Genomic DNA, 17,404 nt, shown 5'->3' on the forward strand with positions numbered 1-17,404 from the left:
CTGTGGACGGGAGATCTGATAAAGTGAAAATTCTCCCTGCAGCCCAGATTCCTCATCACTGGAGGAAAGCTGTGCAGACCTTCCCTGAGTGTTCGGAGAGAAGTAGTTGTTAAGTAGCGGTGACTGCAAGATAGGTGCCACCAGCAGGTCCCTTGACTGTGTGAACTGCGGTGCCGCAGCGCCTCTGTGAGGGGAGGGCTGCGTGAGTGGAATTTGTTGTGACGAGGGGTTCCTCTGCACCGGTGTACTGAGCCTTCCGTCACTGCCGGCTAGTTCAAAGGCTGACGGTGCCCGGAGAGTGAGAGGAACCTGCAGGGGGGTCAGGCAGGTTAGTATATGTCGGCACCACTTCCATTGCGGTGCCGAACGGTGCCGTGTGAGAGGCAGGCAACTGAAAGCCTCAAGCCTTGGCACCAGGGGTTGGTGTGACCGCCACAGCCACAGGCAGGATTCGCGCAGCACCAGAGGAGCCTGGCGCATCAAAGGTACTCAGCCGGGAGAGCACTGGGAGGGAAGCAGTGGATCTGCCCGGCGAAGTCTTGTCCCTGTGAATACCCTTTGCGGGTGAGAGAGACTGATGCTTTTTTGAAGTTTTCTTTTGTTTCTTTGAAGCAGGGAGACTGTGGTGTACAACAGAATTGGAGCCCGGGTCTAAGGCTGGTCCAAGAGATTTGTGCAGCAGGAGCAGTTTTAACCTCAGCTCCCTGTCTTTGCGTGCCCTGGATTTTAACTTGCTGCAGTGGGCACATTTTTGGGGCATGTGGGACTCCCCCAAACATTTAATACATTTAGAGGGGCCATCTGAAAGAGGGATGGCATCATTACAGTTAGAGCAGCGCTTAAAACCTGGAGAGCCAGGCATGTCGGAAGCAGCTGCGCTGACAGGAACAAAAAAAAATGTTTTTGTTTGTTTTAAAGAAAAGAGAAAGGAAAAGGGTATCTAACTATTACGGGTAAGCTAAACTAAGAGAGAAAAGAGTTGAACAAGGGAGAGAAGAAATTCTCTAACGAGTCTGCTGAGGTCCGTCTCAGGCCGGGGACGGTAGAGAAGGAACTGAGGAGACCGGCCGCGCACGCATACCATTAAGGCACACTCAGCGCATGGGACAGGCTCTGTGCGTGCATGACTGGTATGAGTACTGCTGTCAAAATCTCTGAGCAACGGCACAGGGACACACCAACATCTGGAGTGGAGCACCCACAGGGACATCTCTTGAAGTTTTGCAGTCCCCTTGCTGAGTTTTCTTTCAGCCAGGACTCTTTCCCCGCCCCGTACAGTTCTTTAAGAGTCATTGATGTCATGAGCAGAGATCATAGAATATCAGGGTTGGAAGGGACCTCTGGAGGTCATCTAGTCCAACCCCCTACTCAAAGCAGGACCAATCCCCAGGCAGACTTTTGCCCCAGATCCCTAAATGGCTCCCTCAAGGATCAAACTCACAACCCTGGGTTTAGCAGGCCAATGCTCAAACCACTGAGCTATCCCTCCCCGAATGAAGGAGGAGAGAGAAGTCAAGCATTTCCCCCCCCCCCCCCGCTTTATAATTCAATTCCTTGTGTTAGAAACATCCTTGCTGAGTCATGTTGACCAAACAGTCTCTTGTGGACATGGGGTTTGAACTGTTGTGATTAAATGAAAAATTTCTTGTTCATGCCTTCCCCTGCCAGAGAATGGCCATTTAAACACCTACCTGGGGTGACAGAGTGCCTTTGTCTCTGGAGAACTGGTTTGGGCCTGCCTTTCTAACTCCGGAACATGTTACAGCAATATTATACAGTAAAATCTTATAACTTCACATTTAATGCTGGTACACACATTTTACCAGGAAAATAATGTTCAGCAGATTATGAGTTTTCAAATGATACCTCACAATGCATACTTTGTACAAAATTTGTCATAATTCCATAAAAGTAGTGAACATAATTGTGTAGACTGTCACAAAGACACATTAGTGTTACTATATTAGGTGCCTGAATGCAATCATCTACATATAAGATTCATATCACCATATGGGATATACTATTTTGGAAGGTGAGAGAACAAGCCATCAACAAAAGAAGCAGGAAATGGGAAATCATTTGGAGGCTTCCAGACCCAAGGTGTTTTTACATTAACACAACCATAAACGAGACCAAGAAAAAAGAAGAAAAATTGAATATATTTTAAGGCCAGAAAGGACGATTATATAGTCAAGTTTGACTTTTTGTATAACACCAATCATGGAATTGTATCCAGTTATTCCTGTATTGAGTCCAGTAACTATAGTTTGACTAAAGTATGTCTTCCAGAAAGGCATCCAGTCGTGATCTGAAGACTTCACCAGACAGGTCAGCCGCCACTTCCCTTAGTAGTTTGTTTCAATGGTTAATCACCCTCACTATTAAATTCAAATTAGAAACAAGGCACAGATTTTTGTCTATCTTCATCTTCCAGTCATTGGTTCTAATTATAACTATCTCTGATATATTAGATTAGATTATTATTTGATATTTTCTCCCTGTGAAGATACTTATACACCAGGGGCGGGCAAACTTTTTGGCCTGAGGGCCACATTGGGTTTCCGAAATTGTATGGAGGGCCGGGTAGGGGAGGCTGTGCCCGTGGCCTACCACCCCCTATCCGTTTCCCCCCTGCTTTTTGCCCCCCAACGGCCCTCCCGGGATTCCTGCCCCATCCAACCCCCTGTTTCCTGTCCCCTGACGGCCCCCATGGGACCCCTGCTCCATCCACCCCTCCCTGTCCCCTGACTGCTCCCAGACCCCCCCCCGACTGCTCCCCGCCACCCCCATCCAACCCCTCCTCTCATTCCTGAATGCCCCTGCCGGACCCCTGCCCCATTCAACCACCCTTCTCTCTGACCGCACCCAGAATCCCTGCCCCTGACTGCCCCCCACTGCCCCATCTGACCCCCCCTCTCCTTCCTGACTGCCCCCCGGGACCTCTGCCCCCATTCAACCCCCCCGTTCCCCGCCCTCTGACCGCTCCGACCCCTATCCACACCACCACCCCGAACTCCCCTGCCCTCTATCCAACCCGCCCTGCTCCCTGTCCTTTACCACGCTGCCTAGAGTACCGGTGGCTGGCAGCGCTACAGCCACGTTGGCCAGAGCACCAGGACAGGCACCCGCGCCGGCCGGCTGGAGCCAGCCACGCCACCGCACAGCACAGAGCACAGGGTCAGGCCGGGCTTTGCAGCTTCGCTGCCCTAGGAGCTCGGAGCCCCGCCGCCCAGAGCACTGCACTGGCGGCGGAGCAAGCTGAGGCTGCGGGGGAGGGGGAACAGCAGGGGAGGGGCCGGGGTCTAGCCTCCTGGGGCAGGAGCTCAGGGGCCAGGCAGGAGAGTTCCGCAGGCCAGATGTGGCCAGTAGTTTGCCCACCTCTGTTATACACTATATTCAAGTCACCTCTTGATTAAATTAAAGAGACTGAGCTTCTTAAATCTCTATTTAGAGCATTTTTTCTAGCCCTCAAATCATTTTTGTGGTTCTTCTCTGCACCATCTTAAATTTTTCAATATCCTTTTTAAAGTGGGGATACTGGAACTGGACACAGTATTCCAGTATCAGTCTCACTAATGCTGCATCAGAGGTAAAATCACTTCCCTACTCCCCCAGTTTATTCTTTGAAGAATCACATTAGCCCTTTTTGCCACAGCATCACACTGGGAGCTCTTTTTTAATTGTCTACTGTGACTCTTAAATCCTTTCTAGAGTCACTGCTTTCCAGGATACAGTCACCCATTCCGTAGGTAAGTTCTGCATTCTTTGGTCCTAGATGCATGACTTGCATTTGTTGTGTTAGAAAATGCATTTTGTTTGAATGGGCCCACCTGATGAAGCGATTCAGTTCACTCTGTATGATTGTCCTGTCGCCATCATTATTTACCACTCCACCAACTTTTGTACCTCCCTAAAATGTACTTCCAGATCACTGATAAAAATATTGAACCATGTTATGCTTAGAACAGATTCCTGTGTAGCCCCACTACAAACACCCTGCTTAATGATGTTTCCCATGTGGCAATTACTATTCAAAGCCCCCTTCTAAACTAGGATTATATATGACAGAACTTTCATTTGACTGTATTTCTATGCAATGTTATAAATATTTATGGACTTATTATTACTTTGAATAAGTTAACATGAATATGACTTTTCCATGTGAAGTGACTATAAAGTAATTCCAGAATTCATTCTCATAAAGGAAAAGTACAAGAGGGCTTATTCTGTCAGAGAGGCAGTTTTCTCTAATACAAGACTGGCATCTCTGCCACTGACTAAGTGGCCATCTCACCTGTGCATGACAGTTCTCCCTTGTTAGAAAGGAATAATATCTCCCTACTTCATAGGCATGTTGTGAGCATTAATGAATGCATGTGCTTTGAAGATGACAACACTATCATATAAGTGTGAAGTTAAAAAAAGAAGAAATGAGTATTTTTTTACCTGTATGAATAAGAGAGCATTTGAGGTTCATAAGATTATTCAAGAATACTGAGGTTTAAACAGCAGAAATTAATTTAAGAGATTTTCACTTACGGATTGAAGAAATGGTGCAGATATGTGCCAAAATCCAGTGTTGCTTGAATATATTTTATTTAAAAAAATACATTTTTATGAATAAAGCTATGAAACAATTTTGCCATGATTTTTTTCCTGTAGTAAATTAAATTAAAAATGTTAAAATATTATAGACTCACAGACTTTAAGGCCAGAAAGGACCATCATGATAATCTAGTCTGACCTTCTAAACATTGCAGGCACATAACCCCCCCCCCCCCCAGTCCTGTAATAGACCCTAACCTCTGGCTGAGTTAAATACTTCAGGTTACAGAGAATCCACCATTTACACTAATTTAAACTTGCAAGTGACCAATGCCCCATGCTGCATAGGAAGGCAAAAAACCCCAGGGTCTCGGCCAATCTGACTGGGGAGGGGTGGGAGAATTGCTTCCCAACCCCAAATATGGCGACCCTGAGCATGTGGGCAAGCCCAACAGCCAGACACCCAGGAAAGAATTCTCTGTAGTTACTCAGAGCTTTCCACATCTAGTGTCCCATCACTGGCCATTAGAGATATTTGCAGCTAGCGGTCACAGATCAGCTACATGCCATTGTAAGCAGTCTCATCATACTATACCCTCCATAAACTTATCAAGCTCAGTCTTGAATCAAGTTAGGTTTTTGCCACCACTACTTTTTTTAGAAGGCTTTTTCCAGAACTTCACTCCTCTGATAGTTAGAAACCTTCATCTAATTTGAAACCTAAACTTATTGATGACCAGTTTATATCCATGTGTTCTTGTGTCAACAGTAGCACTTCATTTAAACAACAACTCTCCCTCCCTGGTATTTATCTCTCTGGTGTATGTAAATAGACAATCGTATCTCCCCTCAGCCTTCTTTTGGTTAGACTAAATAAGCCAAGCTCTTTGAATCTCATCTCATAAGGTAGGAGACTCAAATTCACCTGATCATCCTAGTAGTCTCTCTGCACCTGTTCCAGTCTGAATTAATCTTTCTTAAACATGGGAGACCAGAACTGCACACAGTATTCCAGATGAGGTCTTACCAGTGCCTTGTATAATGGTACTAACACTTTCCTGTCTCTACTGCAAATACCTTTCCTGATGCATCCTAGGACTGCTTTAGCCTTTTTCACAGCTGCATCACATTGGCGGCTTATAGTCATCCTGCGATCAACAAGTACACCGAGATCTTTCTCCTCCTCTGTTGCTTCCAACTGATAAGTCCCCAGCATATAGCAAACATTCTTGTTGTTAGTCTCTAAGTGCATGACTTTATTAAATTTCATCCCATTTCTATTATTCCAATTTTCAAGGTCCTCCAGATCTTCTTGTGTGATATTCCGGTTCTCCTCTGTATTGGCAATACCTCCCAACTTTTTCTCATCTGCAAATTTTATTAACACACTCCCACTTTTTGTGCCAAGGTCATTAATAAAAATGTTAGATAGGTCCCAAGACTGATCCCTCAGGAACTCCACTACCAACCTCCCTCCAGCCTGAATTCACCTTTCAGTATGACCTGTTGTAGTCTCCCCGTTAACCAGTTCCTTATCCACATTTCAATTCTCATATTAATTCCCATTTTCTCTAATTTAACTAATAATTTATCATGTGGAACTGTATCAAATGCTTTACTGAAATCCAGGTAGATTAGATCTAGTACATTTCCTTTGTCTAGAAAAACCCAGTTATCTTCTCAAAGAAAGAGATCAGGTTGGTCTGGCATGATCTGCCTTTTGTAAAACCATGTTGTATTTTATCCCAATTACTATTTACCTCTATGTCTTTACTACTTTCTCTTTCAAAATTTGTTCCAAGACCTTGCATGCAATTGAGGTCAAACTAACAGGCCTGTAGTTTCCCGGATCACTTTTCTCTCCTTTCTTAAAAATAGGTACTTGTGACGTTCTATATTTTTTTGGTCATCACTCTTAGAAGACTATGATAAATTTTGTATAAAGTATGTCTTGTGAGAAATCATTTGAAAACTCATAATTTGCTGAATATTGATGTCCTGGCAAAATGTGTATCAATATTGTATGAGAAGTTATTAGATTCTACTATGTATCATTGTTATAACATGCTCCAAAGTTAAGACAAGCAGGCACAAAACAGTTTTTCAGAGACAAAGACACCCTAGCACCCAGTCAGGTGTTAAACAGCTATAAGTGCCATTCTTCATCAACAGGAAGGTGTAAACAAGAAATTTACATTTCATCACGGAGACGGTTCAACCCTCACATCCACAAGAGACCATGTGTTGCCTACACCCCAGCTGGGGGTAATCCTCAAAGGGGGAGGAGGATATAAAAATGAGAGACAGTCGGATAGCCAGGCTGGTGCATATATCATTTTCTTTGAAGAAATGACGGACTTTCTATGAGCTTGCATTGTTCAGTAGTGTGCTGGACAGCACAAGATGCACATCTCTAAGGTAAAGTCTGACACTAAGAATTTGCAGATGTCACCCTGTATGTAATTCATGAGTGACTGGTCAGCGTGCTCATGTGTTTAGCTGCGAGTGAATTTGCATGCTGAAGGCTGTGTGAGCAGGCCAAGAGTGACTGTTCTAACAGCAAAGCAATGTAAAAGGCACCCCAGACTAGAGATTAAAGGGGACACAGCTGTTCAACAGTCCAAATTGTATCCTGGGTAATGTCACAGTACTACATTAGCAATTCTCCAGTCATAGGGTACGACCTCAGAGTTTACGGATTCATTAAAAATCCTTGCTATATGTTAGATATATAGTGTCATTTTCTTAATTGTTTTGTCACAACTTGCAGATTTCAAACGCTGATGTAATAGCAAAAATAGTATTACTGAAAAATATAAGGTTGCATAGACTATTTAACTCAAAATAATATAGTTTAAAATTCTTCAGTTAAATTTTTCAAATCCTTAAAACCCAGGAAGATAGATGTTTGATGACAAGCATGCAAACACAGATGCTGTTAGTGCAGTATTTTAAGCTCCAATCTACTGCTGTAGTTATGCTGGAACTGTAGTAATTCTACTATTTCAGTACTGTTTAGAGCTAATACTAATGACTCATACACAAAAAGATAAAGTAAATCAAATATTCTCTTACAACTGATAAATTAGTACAAAATTCATAACAAAAGAGGTTTTATTTTATTTATTTATGAAATTGTTAGAGATCATGGCCTAGCATTACCACTTCCACTTGCTTATACTTGGTTTTCATAAAATGTATAGTCAAGTTAAATAGTTTACCTCTCTTTCCCTTTCATTCTTAGACAGCTGCATCTGTTTTAACATCTGAGATCTCTGCTCCATCATAAGAGTCTTCTCATATGTGAATGCTGAAATATCATTTTCAAACTGCAAAATAAGTATGCCATCATTAAAAGGAGAAAAATCTCATTTACAACCCTTTCCTCCCCCCTCGTCATTTGGGTAACATCCTTGGGTTTGCTTTAATTTGTGTTCATTTACATCCTAACAGTATTTCCAAGTCTATATTTGGTAAATGTCTTCTGTTTTCAATGCTTTGGAATTCTAATTTTCAAGTCTACACACTATTAAAATACTCCTTCAAAAATATGTCACTAGACACTGTATCATATCAGAAAAATTTAAGATACAAGACTTTCCATTGCTCTGTTCTTATACTGACTGCAGGAACGAGGATGGGCCAAAAGCCACCTTTTAAACCATCTTTGCAGCTCCTGTATTCTGGCCCCAACCCCTCTAGTGCACAGGCTTGTAACTGCACCTCTAGCATGCCTCCAATGGTAGGAGGGCTGTGAGCGGAGTGGTGGTGGTGCAGAACTGACACAAGCTCTACACTGCCTAGGGAACAAGCTAACACCAGGGGTATTTCCTGGGGGGCTGATTCCACACAATTTGCAGTCCTTTTGTGCACCAGAGAAGGGTAAAGAGGCAAGACTTTAATAAAGAATATGGTCCTTTGTGTCCTGAGCCATTGAACAAAAATTAAGTGTAACTATATAACAAAATAGATATAACATTCCTAATGAGAACAAAATAAATAAACATATCTAGTTAAAATATGCTCTTACAAATTAGTAAAATATTCTAACTGAGGTTGTTACGGCTGGAAGAAGTAGTGGCATTAATCAATCTGAAATACCAGAAATAGTTATTTCACACACAACAAAAAAGAAAGCAGAAAATAGGCATTTGGGCAAATAAGGAGCACAGAGAAGTTCTAAGAAAGTAATATTTTGCAAATATATGTGTGGCAGTTCTAAAGAATTCATGAGGTAAATCACTACTCAAAATGAATCTCTGAAAAGAATGACTTTAACATGATTTTGAAAGGATCACCTGAATTTATACTGAAATTAGTAAATGCCAGAAGACAGCAATTTCTTCTTCATTACTGTAAATACATTACCAAATCTGAAAAATTCACAAAAAACACAAAACAAGATGGACTACCATTTCAAAATACAGGAGTAAAAAGACTTTAAAAAATATTGTGGCAAAGTTCCTCCTCTACCTTGGTGGGTCCTGCACTTATTGGCGGATTTGCTCGCCTCAGAGATTCACCATGTGGGTCAGGAAACAGCTCAGAGACTTGCCCTCTGGTAGAAGCCACAGTCCAGGTCAATTCCTCCTTTCTCAATTCCTCCTCAGGAGTTGGGAGGTTTGGGGGGAACCCGGGCCTGCCCTCTAGTCCGGGTTCCAGCCCAGGGCCCTGTGGACTGCAGCTGTCTAGAGTGCCTCCTGGTACAGCTGCGTGACAGCTACAACTCCCTGGGCTACTTCCCCCTGGCCTCCTCCCAACACTTTCTTTATCCTCACCACCGGACCTTTCTCCTGGTGTCTGATAATGCTTATACTCCTCAGTCCTCCAGCAATATGCCTTCTCACTCTCAGCTCCTAATGCCTCTTGCTCCCAGCTCCTCGCATGCACGCTACAAACTGAAGTGAGGTCCTTTTTAACTCAGGTGCCCTGATTAGCCAGCCTGTCCTAATTGATTCTAGCAGTTTCTTCTTAATTGGCTCCAGGTGTCCTAATTAGCCTGCCTGCCTTACTTGGTTCCAGCAAGTTCCTGCTTGTTCTGGAACTGCCCCTGTTACCTTACCCAGGGAAAAGGGATCTACTTAATCTGGGACTAGTATATCTGCCTTCTACCACTCTCCTGTAGCCATCTGGCCTGACCTTGTAACATATCCCCCACCCCTGCTCAACACCACGGGGTTGGGCAACTTGGGACGTCAGGCAGTGTACCCGTGACAAGCCATCTGCATTGCCATGGTGGTTTCCAGCCCGGTGTTGTATGGTGAATTGAAAAGGTTGTAGGGACAGGAACCATCTGGCCACCCTTGTGTTCTTCTCTTTATTTCGTTGCAACCACTGGGGGGGTGCATGGTCGGTCACAAGGGTAAACCGTCATCCCAGAAGGTAATAACGTAGTGTTTCCATGGCCCATTTCACAGCTAGGCACTCTCTCTCAACCATGGAATACTTCTGTTCTCTCGGGAGGAGTTTCCTACTGAGGTAGAGGATTGGGTGTTCTTCATCTCCGACTATCTGAGAGAGGACAGCTCCCAATCCTACTTCAGATGCATCTGTTTGTAAAATGAATTCTTTGTTGAAGTCCAGGGCTATAAGCACGAGGTTACTGCAGAGGGCTGTCCGTAGATCTGTGAATGCGTTCTCAGCAGCATCAGTCCACTTCACCATGTCTGGACCCCGGGCTTTATCAGGTCTGTCAGGGGACTCGCTCTGGAAGCGAAATGGGAATAAATCGTCGGTAGTACCCCACCACACCCAGAAAGGCCCGGATTTGCTTTTTCCGATTCGGCCGGGGCCAATTTTGGATAGCCTCTAGTTTGTTTAGTGGGGGCTTGACCATGCCCCTTCCTACAATGTAGCCAAGGTATTTAGCCTCAGCTAGCCCCATAGTACACTTGGCTGGGTTGGCTGTGAGCCTGGCCCGTCTTAGTGTGTCCAGAACCGCTTCCACCTTTTCCAAGTGGGTCTCCCAGTCAGGGGTATGGATAATTACGTCATCCAGGTACACAGCTGCATAACCGTTATAGGGCCGCAGAAGCTTGTCCATGAGACACAGGAAGGTGGCAGGTGCCCCATGCAGTCCAAAAGGAAGAACAGTATATTGCAACAGACCCTCTGGTGTAGAGAATGCCGTCTTTTCTTTTGCATTTTTGTCAAGGGGAATCTGCCAGTATCCCTTTGTTAAATCAAGGGTTGTCAAAAATCGGGCACTGCCCAGGTGGTCAACTAACTCATCAATGCGGAGTATGGGGTATGCATCAAATTTGGATATTTCATTCAGTCGGCGAAAGTCATTACAAAATCTAGTGGTGCCATCGGGTTTGGGCACCAACACAATCAGACTCGACCATTGACTGTGGGATTCTTCAATGACTCCTAGTTCCAACATCCTTTTTACCTCTGCCTTGATCTCCTCCCTTTTTGCTGCTGGGACCCAGTAGGGCCTTAAAGTTACCTTTGCCCCAGGGTCTGTGATAATGTGGTGATATGCTTCGGTGGTCCGGCCTGGTTTGGTTGAAAACATGTCCTGGTACCAGTTGATCATCTCAGTTACCTCCTTCTTCTGGTTCGGTGTCAGATGAGGGGATATCCTGATCTGCTCATGTAGGTTATTTCCCTGGATCGGGGCCTCTTAGGCCACCACACATGTCTCTTGTTGGTGCCAAGGTTTCAAGAGGTTAATGTGATAAATCTGTACTTGTTTCCGGCCTCCTAGCTGCCGCACCTTGTAGGTTACTTCCCCCACGGGTTCAACCACCACATAGGGCCCCTGCCATTGGGTCAGAAGCTTGCTTTCTGCCGTGGGTACCAACACCATCACCCGATCCCCTGGTTGGAACTGTCAGACTTTTGCCTGGCGATTGTAATGGGTTTGCTGGGCCTCCTGGGCCTTTTCCAAATGTTCCCGTACAATAGGGGTGACCCGGGCTATCCGGTCTCGCATCTGCAATACATGTTCTATTATATTTCTCCCCTCATTGGGTTCCTCTTCCCAGATCTCTTTGGCGATATCTAGTATGCCATGGAGGTGACGCCCATATAATAACTCGAAGGGGGAAAACCCAGTTGAGGCCTGAGGTACCTCCCGGATAGTGAACATAAGGTAAGGGAGTAGGGTGTCCCAGTCTTTCCCGTCCCAACTTACCACCTTCCTTATCATAGCCTTGAGGGATTGGTTAAACCTTTCTACCAACCCATCAGTCTGCGGATGATAGACTGAAGTTCTCAGGGTATGTATATGGAGCAGTGTACAGAGGTCCTTCATTAACTTCGACATAAATGGAGTTCCTTGGTCTGTTAATATTTCCTTCAGTAACCCCATTCGGGCAAAGATCCCCACCAGCTCTTTCACTATCATTTTAGAGGCCATGTTCCGCAGGGGGACAGCTTCTGGGAAGCGAGTAGCATAGTCCAAAACAACAAGTATATATTGGTGGCCCTGAGCTGTCTTCTCCAGGGGTCCCACTAGGTCCATGGCTATTCGCTTGAAGGGGACCTCTATGATGGGAAGAGGTACTAAAGGTGCTCTCAAGTGGGGACGGGGACTATGCAGCTGACACTCCGGGCAGGAGGCACAGAACCTCCGCACTTCTTCATGTACTCCGGGCCAGAAGAACCGTAGTAGAACCCGTGCCAGGGTCTTCTCTACCCCCAAATGCCCCCCCAAAAAGATGACAATGGGCAAGACTTAATACAGCGTTCTGGTGTTTTTGAGGTACTAGGATCTGCTGTACCTTCTGCCCCTGTACTGGTGCAACCCGGTATAAGAGATCCTTCTTCATTATGAAGTAGAGTCCTGGTCCCTGGGTTTTCCCTTCCACGGGGACCCCATCTATTTCGGTCACTTCCTTCCTAATGTTCTCATACCTTGGGTCTTCTGCCTGGTCCTGTCCAAAATTTCCTCTCCCGGGGCTAATCTGCCCGAGATCTAGAGGCCCGGTCTCTGTTGCCTCTACTGGTTCAGAGGCGTTAGGGTGGGGGTCAGACTCAGGTGCTTCTCCCTCCTAGGCGGCCTCCTTTTCAGCTGCGTGGGTCCACCTACCTACGAGAGTGACCCTCTGGCTTTGGGTCAGTATTCGGGTTCCCAAGGCCTTAGCTGCCCTTCTTTCCCTTTTCGTCTTTCTACCCTGTCTGGGAGTGGAGAACAAATCTGGGGATATTTCAGAAAAGATTGCGGGTTGATAGTCTGCTGTGGATGCCTCACTAATTTCAGGGTTCCCATCTTTCTCCAGTCCACCTACTGGGAGTAAGTCTCCAAACCCTGGGAAGTCCCTCCCTATGAGCACTGGGTATGGGAGTTTAGGGACTACACCTGCTGCTACCTCAGTAATGTTCCCTTGGATCTCAACTTTTACTGGGATGGTGGGGTAGTAACTAGCTGTCCCATGGACACATGTTATCCCCATACAGTTAGCCTGCAGCAGCTGACTACGCTTCACGAGCTTCCCTGAGATAAGCGTGATAGCACTCCCCGAATCAACCAGTGCCGTGGTCTCTACCCCATTTAGTTTCACTGGTCTGGTGTTCATATGTGGGGTTAGTGAGACCCCCACAAGGTGGATTAGGGAGCATGGGTCTGCCCAGTTCCCCAGGTTACACTGCATAGGCTCCTCGGCATTGGGACACTGGGCAGCTATGTGTCCTCACTCCCCGCAGGCATAACATCTGTATGGATCCCTAGGCATTCCCCGGTCTCTTGGTTTGGGCAGTCTAACATCACAATCTTCTTCCCCCTCAGTGCTCCAACTCTTTGTGGCCTCTGGTGGGCCTTCAGCCCCTCTCTTTTTCCACCTGGGCCCTCCTGGTGGCCCAGTCACCCGAGCTCTAGGGCTTGGTGCTGCTAGTTTAACCCGGGGTGCCTCTTTCTTAACTGGTCGGGTCAGCTCCCTCGCTGTCCTTCACCTCTCTACCAGTGCGACAACCTCGTCATAGGTGGCGGGTTCATTCTGGCTTACCCAGGCATGAAGGTCTGGTGGTAGTCCCCTTATGTACAGAACCTCTAGTATCTCTTCCGGACTCTGGGACTCCGTTCGCAACCACTTTTGTGCGAGATGGATGAGGTCATACAATTGGGACCGTGGGGTTTTGTCTTCCTGGTACCTCCACTCATGATACCGCTGGGCCCGCACTGTGGTCATTACCCCAGATCTGGCCAGGATCTCTGCTTTCAGCTGGGGGTAGTCTGCTGCAGCCTCTTCAGGCAGATCATGGTAGGCCTTTTGGGCCTCCCCACACAGGAATGGAGCGAGGATGCCAGACCACTGATCTCGAGGCCAGGCCTCCCATAGGGCTGTCCTCTCAAAGGCCAGAAGGTATGCCTCTACATCATCCTCCCGCGTCATTTTCTGCAGCCAATGGCTGGCCCGTATATACTCAAAATATATGCTTATAGTTTGTATCAAGGTGTTACTCCCCAGCAGAGGTGAAAAAGGGGTTTCCTGCCAGACCAGAGATGTTTATCCATCTATCAGTGGAAATGTAAATCAAGTATTTGTCTTAGTCACAAACACTAGTCTTCGCTAAATGCAGATGAGATTTAACAGGAAGAGGACAGCAGGGGGAAAAGGCTTTGTCTTGGGGTGCACTTCAAAGGTTTGTTGGTCTGTAACTGGGGGACAGGGACAGCACCCCATTATCCTGAACCTGAAGAAGTAACCAGGCAATGTGATTGCATTCATGAAAATGAGATCCCAACTGATCCTGGTTGGAAATGCTGCAAGAAAGCTTTAGGTGAGATAAGACTGCTTTTACGCAGCTGGGTAGCCTGTTAAAGTTAAGTTTAATCTATAAGAAGCATGTTATACTTCAGTATTATATGTAACCATTTCTGTTTCCACTTATTATCCTTATTCACTATCTCTTAAATCTTAAATCTTTGATAATAAACTTATGATTGTTTCACTATACATATATCTCAGTGCTGTGATGTTATAAAGGACCTTATCCTGAGAAGTACCAGTCAAGCTGTGTGTAGACTGTTCCGTCAGGGACATCTTACCTGGTAATTTCTGTGAGTGTCCAGTGACAAGGGCTGGAAACTACAAGGGGATGCTTTCAGAGGGACTTGGGAACCGGGGTGCACCTATTACTAACCTGCCCAGCAAAGTAAGGGGTTAGTAGAGCCCTGAGGAGATTGTTTGGGTGACAGACTGGAGGTGTCAGTTAAACACAAGTAATTCTCTCTCTTGCTGAAGCAGAGGGGTAACAAGGGGACTCACCATCCTGGACACCCCAAGCAAGTGTAACACGTCCTTCATGGCATCATGGGTCAAATGAATCACTCAGTCCTGGCTTCAATACCCACAACCTCGACTCCCTCACTGAAATGGCTCTTGAAGCTAGTGTTTTCATGGATCTCTTGAAGCCTCTCCTAGGCCTTGATTCAGAAAAGCATTTAAGCAAAGGGTAACTCTAAGAACATAAGTAATCTCACTGAAATCAATGGTATTATGAATGTGCTTAAAGTTATGCATATACTTCACTGGAGCAGGGTCCTAATTCTGTTTGCCTTTACAGTCCCCTCTCAAACTGGAAATTCAGGAGAGGTTACTTACCTTTCAGTAACTTGAGTTCTTTGAGAAGTGTTGGCCCTATGGGTGCGCTACCATAGCATATGAGCATGCCCTTGCACTCTTGGCCAGAGATTTGAGTTAGCGGTGTCTGCAGGTCTGTGCCTACACGCTACGCGAGACGGGGATTAGACTAGATGACCCTTGCAGTCCCTTCTAACCCTATGATTCTACATGGCCTCATGCTTCGGAATGAGGAAATATGGGGAGAAGTGGACCCGCCACCACTCCAGTTCCTTGTCAACTACAAAGCCAGAGGGGAAAGAGGGTGGGCAGCACCCATGGAGAGAAAATATCTTGAGGAACTCAAGTTCCTGAAAGGTAAGTAACCTCTCCTTCTTCTTTGAGTATATGCTCCTATGGGTGCTCAACCACAGACTCCCAAGCAGTAACTCAACATGGAAGTGGGTGCTGAGGAGGCAGATCCAAGATGGTGCAGAGGACAACATCACCAAAAGTTGTGTCCATCTTGGCACAGAAAGAATATTGTAATGTTTGGAGAACATGTGAACTGAGGGCCAAATTGCAGCCCTGAAACTTTCAGAGATGAGGATGTCTTTGATGAGGGTGACAGAAATGGACTGAGACCTAGTGGAGTATGCTTCCACTTTGAGGGGGAATTGTACCACAGCAATCTTGTATCAGGCTATGATGCAACCCACTTTGATAATCTTTGAGAAGAGATCAATTGTCCTTTCATTCATTCAGAAAAGGATATGAACAGTCTAGGGGAAATCTAGAAATGCCTTCTGAACATCTAAAGTGTGAAGGCTTGTGTCACTTCTCTGGAGGAGTGAGGTTTGGGGAATAACATTGGCAGACAGTTATCTTGCCTGATATGGTATAAACCAAGGATGTGGGTATAGTGTGACCTCAACATGATAGAAGGCAGTGTAAGGTGGGTCAGCCAGGAGAGCTCTGAGCCCTCCCACCCTTCTAGCCAAGGTGATGGCTACCAGGGAAAAGGTCTTACAGGAAAGATGGAGGAACAAAGCTGACTGCCATAGGTTTCAAAGGAGGTTTCCTTAAGTTACTGAGAACTAAATTAAGATTTCAAGAAGATGTGGAGTTCTCAATATGAGGGAACAGATTTGATAAACCCTTAAGGAATCTTGCAGTGGTAACATGACCAAAATATAAGAGGCCCTCAATAGGCAAATGAAAGGCCATAATAGCTGCCAGGTATATCATGACAGAACTCATAGGTAGTCCTGTGTTTTTAATTCAAGCAGGTAATCAAGCATCCCGGAGAGAGGAGCTTCAAGAGAGGCTATAGCTTTCTACTATTTAGCACTACGGACTGTACTTCAGATGAATAGTCCACCTCTAAGGTTGAGAACGATCGAGGAGTGAGGCCTTGAGAATCAGTGATACAAGGTTGGCGTGGCTCATGATGCCCAAGTTCTGTGTTAGTAGGTTCAATTTCAGGGTATGACAGTGAGGTATCTCTACAGAAAGGTGAAGTAGAGCTGAATAATACACTTGTCTTGTCCAAGAAGGCACTATTAAGATGACCCTCGCCTGCTTCTACCACAATTTGATTAATGCCCTGAGGATTAGCATTGTTGAAGGGAAGGCATAGAGGAGGGGGCAAGGATAGAGGACTAGGAGGGCATCTCCTAAAGAGTTGTGACATAGTCCCCCTTTGGAGAAAAAGATGTGGTATTTTGTATTGGTCTGGTTGGCAAGGAGATCCACTATGGGGAAGCCCCAAACTCTGCAAATGTGAAATATCAGGTTGTTGAGTAACCACTTGTGGTCCTGATGGAAGTTTCTGCTTAAGGCATCTGCCACCGTATTCTGGATAAGGTAAACAGTGGAAATCTCTATGTGGCAGGAAATGCACCAGTTCCATAGCTTTAGAGATTCTGTATATAAGGACTGGGATCTTGCTCCCCGTTGTTGATTTACATAGTACATTGTTGCCCTGTGGTCTATCATTATTCTGACATGATGTCCCTAAATGTCTAGTGCTGACATGCAAAACAAATCAGCTGTAGCGCTAAAACATTGATGTAAAGTAATATTTCCTGTGAAGACCATCTTTCCTGTGCAGTAGATCTTTGCAAGTGGGCTCCCCACCCACCTGTTGGTGGCAGGTATGAGAATGGTTCTCCCAGACAGATCTGCAAGGAGTCTTGCCACCACCTGAGGAAGTCCAGCACCTGTGAGGGTATAGAACCTTGCTAACTAAGGCTGTGCTTATTTGATGTGTAAATGGTTCTGAGCCAGGCCTGAAGGCATTGGAGATGTAGTTTTGCATGTGATGTGACAAATGTTGAGGCCAACATGGG

The 17,404-nt window shown here is 45.6% G+C and overlaps 1 protein-coding gene across 2 annotated transcripts in view; it reads right to left on the reverse strand.

Moving 5' to 3' along the window:
- The window catches only part of SLC12A7 (solute carrier family 12 member 7), a 372,763-nt gene that overhangs the window by 25,208 nt on the left and 330,151 nt on the right, over nt 1–17,404 (reverse strand). For both annotated transcript variants that reach the window (XM_065400169.1, XM_065400170.1), the window contains one exon: nt 7,767–7,874. In XM_065400169.1, coding sequence (XP_065256241.1) covers nt 7,767–7,874 — 108 coding nt within the window. The remainder of the gene's footprint in view (nt 1–7,766; nt 7,875–17,404) is intronic.

The sequence above is a fragment of the Emys orbicularis genome, chromosome 2, assembly GCF_028017835.1.
Source record: "Emys orbicularis isolate rEmyOrb1 chromosome 2, rEmyOrb1.hap1, whole genome shotgun sequence".
NCBI lineage: Eukaryota > Metazoa > Chordata > Testudines > Emydidae > Emys > Emys orbicularis.